Below are 22,468 nucleotides of genomic sequence, written 5' to 3' on the forward strand. Positions count from 1 at the left end.
ATTAACTGACAGTTGGCATCATAACGTCAAAGAGAACCTTCAAAAATTTGCTGACAATACTTGTTCCACACGTCTCTACAACACGACGATCCATCAGGAAAATATTCCTACTGTCTATAAAACTGTTACATTTACTCAGTGTCATGTACTTCATACAGTTTGCATATTTGCTTGGAGATCTTTAGAAAATAGGTCCAGCAGCCAATGTTGTTGCTTCCTTAGCATCACCCAGGGGTCACGTATAGGGCTTTTTAAAGTTTAACCTACGGACGTGAAGCATTGTAAAGGAGTGTAGCAGAAGAGCCTACCCTGGAGATTGGTTTGATTTTCTAGAGGCCAATACAGAGGCTCTAGAATGGATAACAACTTTGGACATTAAAATATAATGTACTTGCTTTCTTGTTTATATATATATATATATGCCGTACGATAAATAAATAAATAAATAAATAAATAAATAAATAAATAAATAAATAAGTGTCAGGTACAGTAGGCTGACGCTACACGCACATCTCGCTTACCGGGTTCGGCTGACTTCAACAGCTAGCGAGTATAAGCCTAATAAAGGCGTGGACGTTGATTATCAACGAACGAGTTTATTGTGCCGTTGTATGAGCATTCCGCCCTTGCGTTTTTTGCGCACATTTTTTGACAAGTATTGTACGCGAAACTTTTCTTGATACCTGAGCTCCTTAGTGCTGAATCGGTAGACCTCGGTTATCTTCAAGATTCGTATCGGCAACCTTTGAAACACAAACTATGAATCGGTTATGCATCGCCGTGAGACATCTGGCGTACACTTTATGTACTAGTACTGTTGTTTTCACAGCAAAGCCAACTATAGAATTCATGCTAGGAACAAGATTCTCATCGAGAAATATTATATAATGTTATATAATGCGTGTGTGACACAGTTGTTGGCTTAAGATAATAAAAGTTTAGAACCGATCGATCATATTATCGATTCAATTCAGATTTAATTTCCATTTAATTGGCAGTATAACCGGAACCGGGAGAGCTCCCTTCTTACTCCTCACCCCCGTAAAACCTGGTATCAAGAAAAGGTTCGCATATTGTAACATATCGCCATATGCCCCATATTATTATGAGTAACACTCGATTCATTAAAAAACCGGATTATTGCATGTAGGAGGACAATGGCCATTAGGAAGCTATACTGCGCCTAGTTAGAGTGAAGTCGGTACTAAGCATGGATAGACGGAAATTTTTCAAGTTTGGACGAAACCGTTGGACGTGTAGGCGCGAAGGTTCTGTCCGCTGGTTAATATTGTCAACCAGCCACGTGCTGGAGTGGGGAGAGCCGAGCTTCTGGAGCTGGCAAACAGCAAGCGCAATGGAGACAACTTTACCCAACTTGGTATAAAATTTCATTGGAATCTGTCAGATGATATCCGTCACGGAGCCATATTCCACAGTCTGTTCGTATGGAGAAAACAAGACTTTAATTGTCATATGCCTGTGAATAATAATATTGTGTAATTATGCCTGTTTCATGTGTATTACGTTCAAACCTATAGCCTAGTTTGAACCTGTTTGGCCGGTGGACCGGAAGCCTAGTGTTAGCAGGGCAAAGCTCTTTGCCCGAACAGACGATGGAAGGTTGTTAAAAGAATTTGGAACGGGGAAGCCACGCTGTGTTAGAAGCTGAGTTTGTTTTATTATGGTGTTTTATATAGTACAAACAATGATCTGGACAGTTACCTCTGTCTAAAACATTCGTAATTGAGTAGTCGCCAGTGTGGGGGCTGGAGAATGACTGTATAAGTTGCTAACTTCAGACTGTGAGTTATTTCCTCGTTATATATGAGGCGTCTCATGTATGTACTTTGTTCACGTTAGCAACGAATGATCGGGACGCGGGCGCGGAATGCGAGTATGTTGTGTGCGTACCGTCTTTGATATTGCTGTTGTGAAGGACAGGAAACTGTCCGGGATTGGTTCCCGTAATCTAATGTTGCATATATTTAACTATAGCTCTGTTGCACAGGTTGTTGCCAAATTGCAACCTAATCATTAGGGGTGGATCCCATGTGCTCGTTGTATAAAGAAACGGCAAAGAAGAAGACTTCCACAACAACTACATTGGAGGATACCAAGGCCTACTGGAGAATCATGGCCGTCTTTGGACTCGAGAGGACGACGCTTCGATTCCTGGAGATCGCTGAGATGTCAGGCTAAAGCCTGAATGACACTGCCGTTGCTGGTTCCTGTCGTTAAAGCTAAGCTTTCTAATATCTATTAGCATGTTGTAGTTATCAGATATATACTATAGGCAAATTAGATTTCTATGTAAATATTTGTGCATATTTAAAGTCAGCCAGAGGGGCGTTTGTCTTGATTTAACTTCAGTAAAGTAAATGTGTTCATAAGCTACTGCATGTATTAGCTTGGGACGTGAGTGTGGTATATAGATAGTTGGGAATTAAAGGGAAGAATTAGAATATGGTTAGTGTTGTGTGATTTTTATTTTCTGGTGACATGTTTTTGTTTTGTCTGTGTGTTCTACTGTTTTATTTGAGATATATTGGATAGCGTCCTCACACAATTTTTAGGCCTTAAGCCTTAAATATCGCATGGGAGCGAGTGTCATGTTATCAGGATTAGAGAAGGATTTTTTTTAATCCTTTATTTATTTTCATCTTTGCACGCAGCATGCATTTCAGGCACCATTTATGATGTGCGACAGAGCTGTGGACACCATTGAGTGAATTAAGATCTTTAGATATGCAGGGAAAGCAGTTTTTGGAATTGATATGGGTCGGACTTATGTGACGCGAGTTGTAAGGCTAGGGGAAGCTTATATACGGTTAATGAAGGGTCAAAACTAGGGGAGTTAGCCTAGGGTTTGAAGCCAAGAGGCTTGAGTGCCCATTTGTGCTGAATTTAGTGGGGGTCGAACCCATGTTACGTTGAGCAAATGGCTCTGTAGCCCGGAATGGCTAGTGAGGCCAGCTATGTGTATGAAATAGGCAGTAGTCCTATATATATTGCTCGGATTGAGGCATTATCGTTTGTGAATTCGCCGGCTGGTGATGTGGGCTAATTGAAAGCAAGAACCGAGCTTGTTATTGTGAGAAAGGGAACCTTGTCTCGGGTACGGAGACCTAAGCCAGGCAGGCCAAGCTGGTTGGGATTATCCAGCAGTGAATGAATGAAGGCATTAGCTGACAGTGAGCTGCCTTTCAGAGATTATGTTATGAGTCCAGCCTGTTAGAACAATTCCAAGAAACCTGCACCCCTTTGCCAGCTTGTTGTGTTTAGGTTTCTGTGTCACAGCTGTGTGCATTCCTTTCAGTGAAAGTGCAAGTCGGAAGTATTGTGCTGGGCCATGCGCAAGTGGTCTATGCCCACATATCGGAGCTGAACCCCGATATATTCCCCATGATAATTCATTTTTCCATGTGTCTTCTTTTACAGGTGTGGTGTGTGTACATATGTTTTTCTGATGGTGTTGTGACCTGTGTTTTATTGTTTATTTTGCTTAACCAACATTGTATAAATGTGCGTTTATTTTAGCTCGTAAGCTAGTCGCTGGGTTATAAGGTTTCTAAACCATTCTCATTTGCATATGGCTCGGGCCATATTTAGAGTCTGTGTTATTCTTTTGTAAGGGAGAGTAGGATGGCTTGAACAAGAGGTTTATTTATCCCTGTGTCCGAATATATTTGTATCGGACTGTGTTTATATCATGTTAATGTGTATTTGCCTAATAGTGTATTTTCTTGATAACGCGGCATTTTCTTGGACAATTTAAGTATTGCAAACGTTAGATATGAAATTAGAAAGTTTAGCGGCAGCGACAAACCACTCGAGTGTAACGCATATCCAAGTACATTTCCCCTGTTATCATAAATGTTTGTTCATCGGGTCATCACCCGACTTGTGTAAATTTGTTTCACTTATTGTATATTTCAAATCATGTGCTCGGCACAGGTTTTCTTTTGCCCAGAGAGGTCGTTGGTTCATTTATTTTTCGTTATTTGTGACATTTAGTATGATTGATATCTATGTTTTATTGAATAAATCCATCTTTACTTTTTTTTTTTTTTTTTGGGGGGGGTTCTTATTCACTAGTATAATGATCGTAGCTCCTGTCCTGATACTATTTCAGTATGATTCATATTGTAGCTGGTTTTATTTTAGCTCATTCATATCAAACCTCTCCATGCGCTTTTTCCGCTGAAGCTAGCCCACTTTTATGACAGGGGATACGGTTCAATATAGTATGCATTTTTTTAAAGCTATCCCTGGCTTCACGCTAACACCGAATATTGGCTTTAGTTAGGTTTAATGCCTAATGCCGTATTTTCTTGTGGCTGCACAATTATTCTTCATTTCTGCATGTTTAATAACCATTAACGATTGAGATGGAAGGATACCATCCAACACAGCATTATAGAAAGAAACCTGGACTGGGACACAGTGTTGGAGGAGGAGTGGTGGAAAGACCGAAGAAAGTGGAGAGGAACCATATTTGCCCCTACCCGGCTACAGCTGGATAAAGGGAAAGGATGATGATGATGATGATGATGATGATGATGATGATGATGATGAACTTAAAATTGGCATCGTAATATCAGCGAGAACCTGTTGAAAATTTGCTGGCAATACCTGTTCTACGTATCTTTACAATACGACAATCCATCACGAAAATATTCCTGCTGTCTATAAAACTTAATTTTACTCAGTGTCAGGTACAGTGGACGCGTTATAACTCTGCCACTGCGTATAATTCGAAGGTTTGCATGTTTTGATGCCATTCTGCAGATTTGATAAACATTTTTATAGAGGCTAATAGAATTTCATTCCCTCTTCACTATTTCTCGAGATCCAGTGACGTTACACAGGGGCACTGTACAACTGGAAGCCACAGCTAGTGATGTGTAATAAAGAGACGGATGTTGGGTGACAAGAGTTTTATGTGCGCATGCGCAGAGATGTGAAAAGAAACACTGTGGTTACCATGGTAGCTGTCAGTGGTATTCATTACTGTTAGGTCGCAAATGCAAGATGATCCTTGATTTTTCATATGAGTTCTGAGAAAAAAACGTTGTCTTAGATCCGGAGAAATACCGTAGGTGGCTCGGATCTTGTTCAGCACCACATTCACACAAGATGTTAAGATGAGTTGTCTGTGGTGTTCCCCCCAACGGCAGAGTCCTAGCAAGGAAGCTCTTGCGGGATCTGAGGCGAGACCTTGCTGCTTGGTGACCATGGAGTGGATGTTGATGGTCATTCTCCTGCTTCATTCACTCGGCGTTTGCAGCAGTGGCCCTCCGGATGTTGGGTGAGGTATTCCAACAGTCGGGTACAGTTTCTGCACCGGCGTTGATTTTAGGCATCCCGAGATTATCCTTGCAGTATCGTTGACCACAATATCAACCTGCTTAGGATATACTGAAGCGTTCCACACAAAAACAGCATACTCAGTCGCTGACATGCACAGCGCAGGTGCAGAAATCCTCAGGATGTGTGGGCTGGCTCCTCAGGTGCTGCCAGTCAGCTTCTTAAGTATGCCATTGCGAGCACTGACCTTCTGTTTCGTGTTCAGACATTGCTGCTGTATATGATAGCGTGGTCTAGTGTGTGACATCTAGATTATCTGGTGTTGGGCACTGGCTTCAAACAAGCTGACCAACTGTAACTTATCACGTAATAGAAGTATTGACTAGGTTGACCTTAATTAACAAAGTATTTTGTAACTATATTCACATATGGTGAGGCGAGTGGTATCCGACGTCTCCTGCATCTTTAGTAACGTTGTGCTATGGACAGTCAAGGGCAATCATCAGTCAAGTATAGACACTTGCGAAGATTTGCTTTTGGCTTCCTCATCACATATGTTAATTCTCTTCTGATCACTTCTCTTTCCCTGCTGTGAATCACTTTGTTGAACTTCCTTACATACCACCTGCCTCTATTATCGTACAGCAACTGCAGTACTGCACAATACTGAGGCAGTGAGCTGAGGTTTTCCCAGTGCACTCACTCACACTCACTCATTTGGCTAGGTTGCATGTGCACTGCAGTTCACCTTTGCTCTTCACCCCTGCATGTTCAGCCTCCTAGATTACTGCTCCCACCAGTAATGGCAGCTTGTTCTTAATTACACAACTTTGTATAAATACAGCATGACCCAGAAGTCTGTTAACATTTGACGAGCCAATACTTTACTATTATAATATCTATCTATCTATATATATAAAATAAGAGTTTTGTCTGTACATTGCTCAGAATTTGAAAATAATGGTATTTCTGTATCGGTCATGTCCATAGTAACAAGGAAATGCACTTTTTACTTTTCCGTAATTTCTGTCTGTCTGTCTGTATGTATGTACACGCATCACGAGAAAACGGTTGAAGAGAATTTAATGAAAATCGGTATGTGAAGTCGGGGGATGAGCCTCTGCCATCTAGGCTATAAATCATTTTGCTCACGCTGAGTGAAATGGTAGTTTAGGGGAAGGCCTAAAATTGAATTCTCAACTATTTATGTTATTAGTGGTCTAATGAAAATCGGTATGTGAAGTCGGGGGATGAGCCTCTACAATCTAGGCTATAAATCATTTTACTCACGCTGAGTGAATGGTAGTTTAGGGGAAGGCCTAAAATTGAATTCTCAACTATTTATGTTATTAGTGGTCGTATTTTAAAGAAAATGAGTATGCAAAGTTGGGGAATAAGTTGCTACAATCTAGGCTATCAATAATTGTATTCACGCTGAGAAAAATCATAGTTTAGGGGAAGGCCTAAAATTTAATTCTCAAATATTGTTGTTATTAGTAGTCCTACCTTGATGAAAATCGGTATGCAAAGTCAGAAAATAATTCTCTATAGTCAAGGCTGTAAATTATTTTATTCACGCTGAGTGAAATGGTAGTTTAGGGGAAGGCCTAAAATGTAATTCTGAAATATTTCTTATTAGAGGTGTAATCGATGAATGCTACATAACTAAGGTTATATAGTATCAAATTTCCTATTATTCATGTCTTATACATTGTTACCGTACTGGCTATGATCACAAAGATATTCATGAATTTGGATTTTTGTTACTAAGTCCATATCAGCGCCGAGTAACGAGAAAATGGGTAAACAGCGTTCAGTGAAAATCGGTATGTAAAGTCAGAGAATAAGAAACTACAATTTATGGTTTACAAATCACAGAGTCGAAAGAAAACTAAATGTGAAGGCCTACAATATAGAAAGCTCATAACATTGATCAACAATAACATTACATTGACCATTGTTTGTCGTGATGTGCTTTGTGTCTTCTGTTGCCCCTCATCTCCAGTAGATAGGATTACTGCTGCGTACAGAGTATTTTTATTTGATTTACGTTACACCGACATAGATAGGTTTTATGGCGACGATGGGATAGGAAAGGGCTAGGAGTGCCTTAGGCCTTAATTAAGGTACAGGCCCAGCATTTGACTGGTGTGAAAGTGGGAAACTACGGAATACCATCTTCAGCACTGCCGACAATGGGGTTCGAATCCACTATCTCTCGGATGCAAGCTCACCGCTAACCACACGGTCAACTCGCACAGTCGTACAGAGTGTAACAGCCTGTCTGAATATTGATGGGAATTAGCTGGGGAGTTAGATAACTTTCTTCTTTAGCATGCCATTCCCCTGGTTTATAAATTTTCTGATACAACTGGTACGTAACACACTGGATCATCATAGCATTCGGGCTATTCAATCCCTACTCTGAGGCACTGATTGGAATGAACAGTGTGCATATTTAGCGGAATAATGGCAGATGAGTGTTCATGGCAATCTGCGGCCTGGTCGTCCCGGCTCTGGAACTTTGGACTATTAGATTGGCACCGCAATCTAACCGCAGCTCTGTTCGTTAAAAGTGATAAAACGTGCGGCTTTCCATTTGATCGAGTATTTTATATGATAGCATTGCTTTCAATCGCTATATTCATACTTACGTTTTTGTAATGACCTATGTTGATTTCAGGTTAGGAAAACCACAAAGTCAGTCTTTCTGAGAATCCCGTAGCGAAGCACGGGTACATCAGCTAGTATTATATATATTATAATTTTAATAAGAGGCAATTCTTCACAGAATATTGAAAGTAGAGAGGTAACAATTGACATGCATGATTGGCATGAAAAGGGGTTTTATTGACACTAAAGTAAAGTACACAAAATGACCAACAGATGCCGCTTTGTACGATACACAAGCAATAATTAGCATAACAATCGAGGTTCAGCAAAGACGATATTCTTTATAACACATGCTCAGCATGTCGGCCATCATTAATGAAGAATAATTCTAGTCGAGGCACAACATTGTGAACAGTACTGTACAGCATGTATGTAGGTATGATGAGAAATCGCTGTCGGATGTTGTCTTTTAGCATCTGTAATGAGATCGGATGATCGTGGTAGACTTGCAACTTCAGATAACCCCACAACCAATAATCACAGCAGGACGCGACCATCGCGATGCCACCACAACATTATGGCTCCTCTCAGCCTGGGAAAATCTGGACCACGCACAACGCAAATATGCGTTCAACAGAGCCAATCTCCTGTATATCGCCCTCTCAAGAGGATGGCAAGCAGCCATCCAGCTCGACCAAGCCACCGGAGACGAGGTGGCCTTATTACTCCAAGGCTTCCAATTCCAGCCTCTTCCGAGGATACCGGTCAGTCGCGCCCCAACAATCAGGGGGAGGGGTCGCGGCGGACGGGGCGGAAGAGGTCGAGGGACAGCAGCTGCCACAGTGGCAGCAGCACATCAACAGTAGACAAGGCGACAGTCACCTCTCCTCCGGCCTCATTCCCCCGAGTACGGAGGAGTCCGATACCACCACCGACCACGAGTGACCGAGGGAACCCACTTCAAGCTCCACCCAGACACCGGCGCAGAACCATCCGAGGACGGCCGCCCAGCAGACGCAGCCCCAGGAAGTCGGTCGGACAACGCAGAGTCCCATAGGGGAAGTTATATATATCTGTGCATTTTTAGGACTCTTAGTTCTTGCTTTGTTTTTATGGTGTTTCTTTGTATTTAAACTCAGTTGCCTATCTACTGTATAATATATATTTAAATAAAAACAGCACGGGTGGTTCCACGGCTCGATAGTCTCTTGCCCCAGCGCGGCTGCGCCAGTGCTTTTTCCCCCGTACCCGTACACGCGCCTAGCCAGTCGGCTATATAAGGCGAGGGGGAGAAGGCTCTGGGTCAGTCGCAAGCTGTTTGTGCCCTTGTTGTGGGTGTCAATAAAACCTCATGATATGTCAAGCATGTGTAGCCATTTGTACCTGGTGTGTTGCTGTCCAGTGCCATCCGTCAATAAACCCCATGTCATGCCAATCATGTGTCGATTATTACCTCTCTACCTCCAATATTCCATGAAGTATTGCTTCGTCGAATGTTAACGGACTTTTGGGTCGCCCTGTACATAAAACATTCAAAATCTCATCATGTTTTGACTTAGAATTGACTAATATTTTTAAAAAAGATTTTTCTCTCATTGTCTTGTGGAACTGATGCCACCCGGCATCGATGCCATCATCAGGACGAAAGGTGATCCTACTTTTGGAATGAAAAGAGTTAACATATGAAATAAATGGTGATAATGTGTATTTAAGGATTGGAATTAAAAGCAGTTTGTGCTTGTAGGAACCATACAAAGCGGTAAAGGAGAAATTCCTATGCTGTTGCTGTTGTAAGTCTGGACCCATCACATTGATAGCCACTGTTCCTGTTACTGGCTTTGTCCCAGGCCAAGACATACCTATCTTCTTGGAAGTGGATAACACCAATACTGATGTGGTAATCAGCAATATCATCTGCAAGTTGAAGAAGGTGAGTCATTCTTGATTGGTTAAACACTGTACAATAGAGTAAAATAATATATTATTATTGGTTCACCTTTTCAATACAAAATGAAAATAGTTAAATTACATAGGGACTAGTTTCGACCAAGTAATAGGTCATCATCAGCCTGAAGTAAATTAAAGCGTAAATATCGAAGAAAACATAAACAATGTAAACACAAGTACAGTCTTTTTAAAGGTACATACCATGTGGGAAATTGAATAGCAATATATTAAAAATATAATAACTCCTCCAATTGACGAAGCACTGAGCGGAAGTTATGTAAAGTTCGATGTGCCGTATATCATAAAAGTCCAGTGTGCATTAAATGATGTTATAAAGAAGAATTATCAGTTGAATGCTGGCTTCTTGAGTTTGCTGTTGTATATTCGAAGAAGTTACATCATTTTTTAAGGTATTGATAGACGTCAAAATACATGGATGTTGGAAAGGCTATCAATACCTTAAAAAATGACGTAACTTCTTCGAATATACAACAGCAAACTCAAGAAGCCAGCATTCAACTGATAATTCTTCTTTATAACATCATTTAATGCACACTGGACTTTTATGATATACGGCGCACCGAACTTTACATAACTTCCGCTCAGTGCTTCGTCAATTGGAGGAGTTATTATATTTTTAATATATTGCTATTCAATTTCCCACATGGTATGTACCTTTAAAAAGACTTTACTTGTGTTTACATTGTTTATGTTTTCTTTGATATTTACGCTTTAATTTACTTCAGGCTGATGATGACCTATTACTAGGTCGAAACTAGTTCCTATGTAATTTAACTATTTTCATTTTGTATTGAAAAGGTGGACCAATAACAATATATTATTTTACTCTATTGTAATCACAGTTCAATACGGATCTATCAATATGAAACTTATTTCTTTTAATTATTTCTTTTAAACACTGTACAGCATTACTAGAAGTAATCAGGAGTATGGAAGCACGTAAACACATAACAATGGGAAGCCACAGCTATTTTGTTTAAACTTTGAGACATTGTTCTACGTCAGAAATAAAAAGATATGTGTCTCCAATGTGTATTTGGATTTGTAACCGATATTACAATCTTTTGAAGCCTCCGATGCTCGGGCGGCAACGTGTTGGCCTCTCACCGCTGGGTTCCATGGTTCAAATCCCGCTCACTCCATGTGAGATTTGTGCTGGACAAAGCAGAGGTGGGACAGGTTTTTCTCAGGGTACTCTGGTTTTCCCTATCATCTTTCATTCCGGCAACACTCTCCAATATCATTTCGTTTCATCTGTCAGTCATTAATCATTGCTCCAAAGGAGTGCGACAGGCCTTTGCAGCCGGCACAGTTCCTATCCTCGCCGCAAGATGGGGGCTTCATTCATTCCATCCTTGACATGGTCAATGACTGGAAAACAGGTTGTAGGTTTTCATTTTTTCATTACAATCTTGTGATCTCGTAGTATATCTCTTCTATTATATGCATAACTTGTACATATAAACTTTGCATTATCATATGCTCAATAAATAAATAGCATATGTATAACATCACAAATTCTGTGTAATGTCATATTTAGGGCATTCACATTTAAAAATGAGTTTTAGATCTACCAGGACTGGGCGGGCCTTGCGATTAGGGGTGCGTAGCTGTGAGCTTACATCCGGGAGATAGTGGGTTCGAACCCCACTGTCGGCAGCCCTGAAGATGGTTTTCCGTGGTTTCCCATTTTCATACCAGGCAAATGCTGGCCACAGCCGCTTTCTTCCTAATCTTAGCCCTTTCCTATTCCATCATTGCCATAAGACCTATCTCTGTCAATGCGATGTAAAGCAAATTAAAAAACCTAGCAGGATAAGCTGTATTTAAGAAAAATTTAATTTTTCAGGGTTTTTTAAAAAGTCTTTTCTTTTTTCTTGGAAATTGTTGTGCAGATTTCTTTTAATGGAATGTGGAATTCCAAGTAGCAAGTAGAATTCATCCTGAGCTCTCTGGGTGGGGGATTTTTCCGTTAATTGTTTTTATCTTTTCCCTCTGCAACAATACAGATGACTAAATCAGTTATGGATATATATGTTATTTTTCTCTGTATAAAACAAATATTTTTCAATGATAAATGTTGGAAAGGAATAAACAAGTGTTGATCCAATTCATACATTTACATATTTACCGTGTTTCTTCAAATCCAAGACGACCCTCAATGCTAGACGATACCCACTTTTTTCTTTCTAAATAATTAAATCATGCTTAAAAAGTGCTTTGTGAAATCATATGAATGCCTTTCTTGTAAAGTACACATTTTTTTACTATCTTTATCTTCACACCAATGTCAAGGGCTTTAGTTATCCCGTATTTTCTTGCGGCTGCACAATTATTCTTTATTTCCACGAGTTTCATAACCATTAAAGTAAAATTGGCATCGTAATGTCAAAGAGAATCTGTTGAAAATTTGCTGGCAATACCTGTTCCACGTCTCTACAATGCGACGATCCATCAGAAAAATATTCCTGCTGTCTGTAAAACTGTTAATTTTACTAAGTGTCACGTACAGTAGACACGTTATAACTCTGCCCCTGAGGCTCGCATGTTTTGATGCCATTCTGTGGATTTGAGAAACATTTTTATAGAGGCAAATACAGGGACATTTTTTAAATCTATTCATGCGATTGTCATTCGCCTGGTCATCCACTCTGTGAACCTGTCTCCCGCCAAGTAGAATGTTATTCTCTCTTCACTGTTTCTTGATAACCAGTGATGTAAAAAACAGTGTTAAGTTTTGGTCCACCCAATCAATACACATCACTTTACAAGTGTAAATCTATTTAATTAAAAAACTTATTAAATATTAGGGACATGTTTTGTCTTTATTTGAGACTTCATCAGCCATAAAATCATGTGGTAGATTACAAAAACTCATTGTTTAGAATTTCAAAGAAATGGAAGAACCCAATGCCTTTTTAGGGATTACTTGAGAAACGCAAAAGATATATAAATATATATACATTATTTTCACAAAGTGACCTCACTTCTTGCAAAAAAATTTGTTGTCTTCAATGTTAAAATTGAAATATAACTTGAAATGTGACATGCCTGCCATAACGTCTCGTATGGAATACAATGTCCATTGTTGCTGTCCGTATTTAAAATGGAAGTTCCTTTATGAACTGTTGAGAGAACACTGGAGAAACAAATATACACATATTTAATGAGGTAATTTAACACTTCTTGCAAACAATCTTTCTGCAATGTTAAATATGAACGACCTTACTTGAAAATGTTGCAAGCATTGTTGGAATTTGGTAGTTTCAGTGTGTTGACGGGGAGATTGAAATTCTGACCTCGGAAATAGAATTGGTACACATCCACGTCAGAACATTTAAAAATTTTAACTTGTAAGGAATACTTTCAAATTGAGCTATTCTGGTAGAAGATATCTGAGCTTTATGAGATCGCCTGTCATATGGCAAAGATCAGCACTGCATGACCACCATATCCGTGGCTTAAATCTTAAGAAATGTTCCTTTAAAAAAAAAAAAAAAAAAAGACAAGTTCTGGAAAGAAAAGGATATAAAAATTAACGGGTTTAAAGCCCTCAGATATCTAAGAAAAGAGATTCCGTCATGAATGTATGACGTAAAAGCTTACCCTCAAATTGGATGAAACTCCCTACAGCTGGTTTATGACTGAGCCTCGCTCTGAATTGCTTCTTACCACGCTACTGCACATGTTATAGTTGTGTTTCCTTTCGCCCGGTGGAACTTGGCTAGTGGCGGTAGGGGGGGAACAGTGCTATTAGTGGGGGAAGGGGAAATAGCCCGGCCTTTAATGGGGGCGGGAGGGCGGGAAGTTATGAATTAGAGGAGGTGACTTCAAATTATTAATTTTTCGTGATGATAGAAGCGATGGTTTCTTAGTTTTAACTGTATCAATACGGATCTATACGATGAAGTTCGTAAATTGTACTAACCAGTGATGTTACGCAGAGGCACTGTACAACCAGTTACCGCGGCTAGCGATGTAGCCTGTAGGCCAAATAAAGACGCGGACGTTGAATGTCAAGTTTTATGCGTGCACGGAGGGTGAATAGGGAAACAGTGTGGTTACTATGGTAGCTGCCAGTGGTGTTCATTACTGTTAGGTCGCGAATGCAAGATGCCCTTGATTTTTCACATGAGATTCTGCGAAAAAAACGTTGTCTTGGATTTGGAGAAATACGTTTTATATATAGAGAGAAAGAGATGAACAAGAAAAAGAACACATACCGAGCGAGTGACTCTGTGGTTTGGGTCATGTAGCTATCGGTTTGCCTTTGGGAGATAGTGGGCTCGAACCCCACTTTTGGCAGCCCTGAAGATAGTTTTCGGTGGTTTCCCATTTTTACACCAGACAAATGCTGGGGCTGCACCTTAGTTAAGACCACAAACAGTTCCTTACCGCTCCTAGCCATTTTCTATCCCATCATCGCCATAAGACCTATCTGTCTCGGTGCAGCAAAGCTAATTTTAAAAACAATTTATGCTATCTGTGTTATTGATACTTAATTTGTAGCAATGAAATGTCTTCTACATGACATATGTATTTTTATGTTTAAGTCATATTTTGTGTTTTATAAGTTAAAATAACATGTTGGCTGCCGCCTGACACGCATGTGCATCATGCCGCTTACGCGCTACATGCCATTCATGCGCATGTGTGTCATTTTCCATGATGTAGTTTTGCTTGTCTTTACTGGTCAGCGCAGTGATTGGGCTTTGTTCTTCTGTAACAGCACTCAGATTGAGGTTCAAGTTATGTGTTCGGGTTGTTGGTTCATGACCTGTTGCTTTCAGATGTGGTGTAATAATGGATGAAAGTGGTAATGGCAATTCTACTGGTCCTTCAAATTTAAATAAATTAAAAAAACAGTAAACGCAAAAGAAAAATCAATGAGAAAGCCATGTAAATTGTGACACAAAATTGTCCTCAGTTCCCTGAAAAACCTGCACTTTGCTTAGAGCCTTGCTTCAGGATGTACTACTAGTGCTATACATCATGGGAATGAATACAGTAATACTGTATTCACTTCTACATCAAGAAACAGTTACTGAAGGATATTCGTGGTTTGAACGATTTTACATAACAGTGTAACATCATTCGTTACAATACAAAGTAAATATGCTGTATTAATAACATGCACATCCATGACGTACTGTTCTTCAGTGCCGATGGTGCACAGTGATGATTTTTTTGTGTCTGTGTGTAAAAACTTCACTTGTAATGTTAAAACTACCTTCTACTACATTTTAACTAATAGAAAGAAAAGAAAAACATAACAGCTCCTGGGGAAATTCATAGGTTTAATTAAGGTGGCAGTGAACATGTTAAACAGTTATGTTTTTCCTGGTCATAAATGTATGCACATTACCTTTTTTTTTCCACAGAGATTTGCCTCCTAAAGATAACTGTAGGTTTTTGTATCTATATATTAGTATTTGACTTTCTTTTTTTGTAGACTGTCTGGTTCAGTGCTAGACACCTTGGGCATGATAAAGTACGCAAGACAGAAGACAAAGTTGCTTCCGTGGAAACTAATGAAATGGTAGGGCTCACTGGTTGTGGGAACTGGACACTGAAACTTAAAGTGCCATCGGTACCAGCTTCTTATCTGAAACATTGCAACATCATTGACATCAAATACGAGCTGGGAGTGAGTACATGATCATTTTGGTTTTCCTTTTTGCTTCATTAAGAATGTCATTGATTGTACATCCCTCAAACTACATTCATGATGTTTGGAGATGCTGGAATCTTGTCCTGCAGAAGTTTCTTTATGTGCTGAAAAATCCAGGCTCTTTTTCTAAAAGACAAATTAGGGTTATTCTTGTCTAAGACTTGACTTAATCAGTAACAACAAATTTGAATTTTCCCTCCTAAGAGAAAGGGAAGTGGTGATTGTAATAGCAATGTAAATAGTAGGCCTATCATTTATTTATTTATTTATTTATTTATTTATTTATTTATTTATTTATTTATTTATTTATTTGTTTGTTTGTTTGTTTGTTTGTTTGTTTGTTTGTTTGTTTGTTTGTTTGTTTGTTTGTTTGTTTGTTTGTTTGTTTGTTTGTTCGTTTGTTTGTTTATTTATTTATTTATTTATTTATTCATTTATTCATTTATTTGTTTATTTGTTTGTTTGTTTATTTATTTATTTATTTGTTTCTTTCTTTCTTTCTTTCTTTATTTATTTGTTTATTTATTTGTTTGTTTGTTTGTTTGTTTGTTTATTTGTTTGTTTGTTTATTTATTTATTTATTTAATTAATTAATTAATTAATATATGACAGCATTGCAAGGGAGAGGGAATGGGAATGCCTGAGACAAAGGAATGTGTTGGAGGGACTTGTGAGGAAGGTTTTTTTCTTTCAGTAAAAATGTCTTTAATTATGCATCCCTCAACTACATTCATGGTGTTTGGAGATGCTGGAATCTCGTCCTGCACAAGTTTTTTTTATGTGCTGGAAAATCCAGAGCTCTTTTTCTAAAAAAAATTTAGGGGTATTCTTGTCTAAGACTTGACTTAATCAGTAGTGACAAATTTGAAGTTTCCCTCGTAAGAGAAAGGGAAGTAGTGATTGTAATAGCATTTGTAATGAGTACTGTACCAGCTGTGTGAGATTGGCTTGGTTCCAGACTGAAAGTGGAGTCCAGCAAGGCATTCCCCATTATTGTTTATCACCATCATGGATGACATAAGAAGAACATCAAGAAAACCTCTGGTGAACTAAATGCAATTTCTTTTGCTGATGATGTTATGATCTGGGGAGAAACTGAGGAACAAGTACGGTTGAGACTCAAGGAATGGAAGGTCCAGGAGTTCAATCTCAAGATAAGCAAACTCAAAACAGTAGTGATGGCCACAGAGAGGGACGTACAGCGAACATCGTGCTAGGAAACCATCCTCTAGAAAGTGTGAAAAGCTTTACGTACCTCGGCACTGTAATATCTCGAGATACACTAGCCACAAAGGAAGGGGCAAATAGAGTGCAGCGGAGCTCTCACTTTTACCAGCAAGTACGAACACTCCTCTGGGATCCTAAAGTACCAGCAAACTCCAAGGTGGTGATGTTCAGTCAGTACTTCATTCCAATCTTAACCATTGGTATCAAAACCTGCACCCTCACTAAGAAAGACTCATTAAGGTTGCAGGCATCTGAGATGAAGTTACTTAGGTCCACAATTCCAAAAACAAAACTGGACAAGTTAAGGAATGACGTGGTTAGACAGGAAGCTGGAATTGAGACATCATTGTTAGATCGGCAGCATGTCCAGATTGAGGTGGTTTGGGCATGTAATGAGGATGGAGCCAACAAGGACAGCTTATGCTAACTTGGAGAGACATGTGGCAGGAAAACAGATAGTGGAAAGACCAAGAAACCACTGCATGGACATCGTAAAGATGGATATTGCAGATCGGGGAAGGACACTGGAGGACGTCATTAACAACAGAATGTATCTCAATGAGACAGAATGGAAAAGGCTCGCCAACAGTACCTGGGAAACTGGAACTGTAAAATGATGATGATTAATTATTTATGTAGTTAGTTAGTGATCAGTTGGTCGGTCAGTTGGTTGGTTTTATAAAAAGGGTTTTTCAGTTTTCTGTCAGCCCAATACTTCTTCATTCTCGCATATTATAACTTTATTTTCTTCATCTGAAATTACCCATCCCTTTGTCCATCTGTTAATCTTGGCTTGTAGTCTGTTTGGTTTGTCTGTGAATTTCTTGATTTTCTCTGTTTTCTTTTTTAAATTCTTCTATTCTAATTTGTAGTTCCCTCATATCTTCCTTGATTTCTATAATCCATGTAATATTGCTCTTACTGTTCCATAATTTTTCTATAATTCTCCTGATGATCCCGTTTTCTGATGTCCTGAGTAGATGCCCAAGGAATGAGATTTGTTTCTTGCTGATTATGCTCGTTACTGGTTCCATTTGCTTGTAAACTGTTTTATTGTAAACTAGTTCCTATTATCCATTTTCTTGGTAGATTTTGTTTATGCAGATTCTGATTCTCCTTCTTTCAATCTTGAGTAATACGTCTACAGTATCTCTGCAGTGTTAATTGTTTTGAAAATGGTTTCACTTGTGTGGTTGCTTGGTCGGTCGTTTGTGACCTGTTTTATAGGACCAATCGCTGAAACAGTATTTAGGTTAGAAATGGTTGCAGTCTTTGGACTGGGATGACTTGGGAGTAAGGAGAAGATATATGCTTGACTAATTGGTACGTAATACCAATATAAATGGTCCATTATTGGACATTATAATTTTTCCAACTAACTCATTCCTGGTTGCCAGCGTTCGCCCCCGTGTGTTAGGTTGGGCTCGTCAGTTGGTATCTAGCACACCTACCAAGACGCATGGCTAGTGCATACCGTGGAGGCGACTCCGTAGGCTACTTTGTGCCACTAGCAGTGCCAATGCACTATGAGAGACTTTGTCTCATTAACAAAAATTGATGCCTGCTTGGCCATCAGATGATATAGATGTTAATTCCCATAGGTAATGAGACAAAGTCTCTCATAGTGCATTGGCACTGCCGGTGGAACCAAGTAGCTTACGCAGTGGCCTCGATGCACTAGCCATGCGTCTTGGTAGGTGTGCTAGGTACCAACTGATGAGCCCAACCTAGCACACGGGCGCAAAATGCTGGCAACCGGGAATGAGTTAGCTGAAAAATTTATTATGTCCAATGATGGACCATTTATATTGGTATTATAAATTTACTCATTCGGGACAAATATTTCAGATTCCCTATGGGAATTAACATGTATATCATAAGTGGTACGTTTTGAGCTATCAGTGGAGAGTTGGCATGGTTGAATGACATAAGTAGATGAATAAGCTTGAGCGGAGCTATTTAAAAGTAGCAAAGCAAAGTCACCTCCGTACAGGCCATGAAGGCCCTTGGAGGAGTGGTACTCATTCTTGGTGTAGGCTGAGTGAACCTCAGGGCCATATGCACCTCCGGAACTGAAAATCTCGTTTCTTAAATTTTACAACTTCCTGACGGGGATTCGAACCCACGTCCTTCCGGGCGAACTGAGCATGCCTTTACCGCCTCGGCCAGGCAGCCCCTTTTTAAAAGTAGGAAAGATAATAATATGAAGATAAAGTTGGAATTCAAGAGGACGAATTGGGGCAAAAATTCATTTATAGGACGAGGAGTAAGGGATTGGAATAAATTATCAAGGGAAATGTTCGATAAATTTCGAAGTTCCTGAAAATTTTAAAAAATTGTTATGTAAGCAATTAATAGGGAAACTGCCACCTGGCTGTCAGCCCTAAATGCAGATGATTGATTGATTTATTTATTTATTTATTTATTTATTTATTTATTTATTTATTTATTTATTTATTTATTTATTTATTTATTTATTTATTTATTTATTTACTTATTCTTCTTCTTCTTCTACTACTACTACTACTACTACTACTACTACTACTACTACTACTTATTCTTCTTATTCTTCAACTTTATACAATTCCACTCCTCTTCCTTGCATATCATCTGTTATTTGGAAGATGCATCGTGTCCTTGGTCTGCTCCTAGGTCGCTTTCCCTTCAGATCTTTGTCAAACCATTTTCGTGCTACCCTCTTCAGATCCATCCTCTTCAAGTGACCAAACCATCTCAATCTTGATGTTGTTGTTGCTAGAATTTTGTAGACCAGGCAAGTTGGTCATGTGGTTAGGGCCCCGCAGCTGTGAGCTTGGATCCAGGAGATAGTGGGTTTGAACCCCACTGTCGGCAGCCCTGAAGATGTTTTCTGTGGTTTCCCATTTTCACACCAGGCAAATGCTGGGGCTGTACCTTAATTAAGGCCATGGCTGCTTCCTTCCCACTCCTAGGCCTTTCCTATCCCACCGTCGCCATAAGATCTATCTATGTCGGTGCGAAGTAAAACAAATTGGAAAAAATAATTTCATAGAATGGTTTCACTTGGATGTCTTCACAGAGCTTTTCATTCCAGATCTTATCTCGTCCCGTTTTCTGCAGCATTGACTTCAGGAATTTAATTTCTGCAGCCTGGAGTCTGCTGTTATCCCTTCTGTTCATGGTGCAAGTTTTCAGACCGTTTGTTATTATTGGTACAAAGTAGGCCTTATACAAGTTTTTCTTAGGTATTAAAGGAATTTGGCTGTCCTAGAGGTGGTTCCTGGCTTGATGGTACAAATGAGCTCCTTTCTGAATACTGTTGGTGATTTCATCTGAGCAACGGCCATCTTGAGTTACAATACTGCCAAGGTATTGGAACTGATCAACTTCTGCTACCTTCTTTCCATCCAGCATAATATTCATACTTCTTCTTTGCCTGCTAACCTTCATGACTACTAATTTTTTGGCCAAACTCCTTAAATTGGTTGTTCCAAGCATCTAGTTTCTGCTGTACTTCATCCTCTTTCACATCGTCTGTGAGAGCCAATGCCTTGAAATCAGTACCGACACACTGTTTATTTCCCATCCTTACGATTTCGTCCATTACAGAGATGAATGGTGGTGGCAACATATGATAAAAACTTCATAATGATCTGTATTAACAAGTATTCTACATTAAATTGGGTAAGAGTTGGTCCACCTATTCAGTACGTAATGTCAATGACAGTATAACTATATTTTCATAAAAATTGGCTATATTCTCATTAAAACATTAATGGTACTAGTTTCTACCTTACTTAAGGTCATCCTCAGCCATTATATACTCAAAATTGGCATAATTAAAAAAATACTGAAAATACAAACATCTAAAATATTATAACACTTAAAAAAACCACGAGGCTTTGGTGAAATAAAGTACATTTTGAAGAGTGGCACCCATGTCCATCAGTTGTATAATACTGTATAATGTTATTTAGATGGAAATGTTTGTTAAGCTGATTGCACTGTTTGTTCAAGTTGTAGCTGTAGGAACCAGGCATAATCTTGATTAACGCTGTGACCTGTAATGAGAAAATATACTTGACAAATTTGAAAATAGGCTGAGGGGGACATGTACAAATTACAACTGTGGAACACCGTGGCTTAGTGGATGTTTGTAGGCTGTCAGTATGGATCGAATGTGTGTATCCAGAATAAACGTCCCCCTCTCACACAGCTTCATGGGTGTCTTTCAACAACTGCGGAGTGCCACACAATCTGTTCTGGAATATAACCCACACTAAACCACTTGTCTACAGATTGAGTGAGAGCATTTTCAACACATACTGTAATGGGGTCAGTTTTATTGTTTTACTATCTGGTTCAAACCTAGGTCACCTGGGTCAAATTTCCCAGCTTTTAATATCTCCATTGTGGATACTCCACTGGAACAGGTTGACCACATTTTATATCTATTAAGTATCCTCTCAAGAAACGCCAATTGCTCACAAGATGTGGATAGGAGAATTGGTGCTGCCCACTCAGCATTTGGACGTTTATCTCGTCGTGTCTTTGTGAATAAGAACCTTACAATGCATACCAAGATCATGGTTTACCATGTTGTTGCCATATCAGCACTGCTTTAACGGTTGTGAAACTACCATCAGAATATCAAAAAGCTAGAGTGCTTCCATCTGCAAAAACTTAGATCCATCTTGAACATCAAATGGGAGGACCGAGTCACCAACTTTGCAGTTCTTGAGAAAGCACATGCCACCGTCTCAGATGGATAGGGCACGTCCATCGCATGAGTGAAACCAGGCTTCCTCGTCAACTTCTGTATGGTAACTCTATTCCAGCACAAGAACTCATGGAGCCCCTTTGAGGCGTTTCAAGGATCAGCTAAAGCGTACTATGAAAAGAACCGGAATCAACACTCAATCCTGGGATATGCTTGCTGAGAATCATACACTTTAGTGCCACACTGTTTCTACATCATTTTTGGTATTTAAAGAGGAACGACAGCAATGTGAAGAGGATAAACAACAAGCACGGAAGTTCCGTCAAGCTCAGTTCCGCCTCCCCCCAACCATTTCATGTGATCTGTGTGGACGTATGTTTTGTGCCAAGATTGGACTACTACCGTATAATCTCAAATACCACCCACACATTTTCCCCCAAAATATTGGTTCTAAATCTTGGGTGCGGGTATATTCAAGCCATTCATTCTCGTAAATATTTACTGCGTTTACATGGAGTATTGAATTAGATTTGAATGCGGTTACCGTACTCAATATACCACATGGAAATGGGCATTCAGGTCTTATTGTGTTTTAGTTGCGTTCTAGAAAACAAGATTGATTTTTTCTCAATATGGTTACAGTGGCATGTAAACACAAAATGTAAGGTAATGAAATATGGTAAATCAAAGAATATGGGTAAATATGCGGTAAATATGAAAGCCGCTCCTGCAAATGCTCGATCGTCGTTTGTTTCACAAATTTTCATAAAAATTGGCTTATTCTCATTAAAACATTAATGGTACTAGTTTCGACCTTACTTAAGGTCATCTTCAGCCATTACGTACTCAAATTCGGCATAATTAAAAAAATACTGAAAATAAAAACATCTAAAAAATTATAACACTTCAAAAAAACCACGAGTCTTTGGTGAAACACAGTACATTTTGAAGAGTGACACCCATGTCCATCAGTTGTATATTAT

At 39.2% G+C, this 22,468-nt stretch overlaps 1 protein-coding gene across 1 annotated transcript in view; it reads left to right on the forward strand.

Annotated features, from left to right (window-relative positions):
- LOC136884482 (arrestin domain-containing protein 2) overlaps positions 1-22,468 on the forward strand; it is a 53,561-nt gene that overhangs the window by 15,887 nt on the left and 15,206 nt on the right. Inside the window, exons 4-5 of the mRNA XM_068229835.1 lie at positions 9,665-9,850; positions 15,341-15,535. Of these exons, the coding sequence (XP_068085936.1) occupies positions 9,665-9,850; positions 15,341-15,535 (381 nt within the window). The remainder of the gene's footprint in view (positions 1-9,664; positions 9,851-15,340; positions 15,536-22,468) is intronic.

This window comes from Anabrus simplex, chromosome 12, assembly GCF_040414725.1.
Source record: "Anabrus simplex isolate iqAnaSimp1 chromosome 12, ASM4041472v1, whole genome shotgun sequence".
Taxonomy (NCBI): Eukaryota; Metazoa; Arthropoda; class Insecta; order Orthoptera; family Tettigoniidae; genus Anabrus; species Anabrus simplex.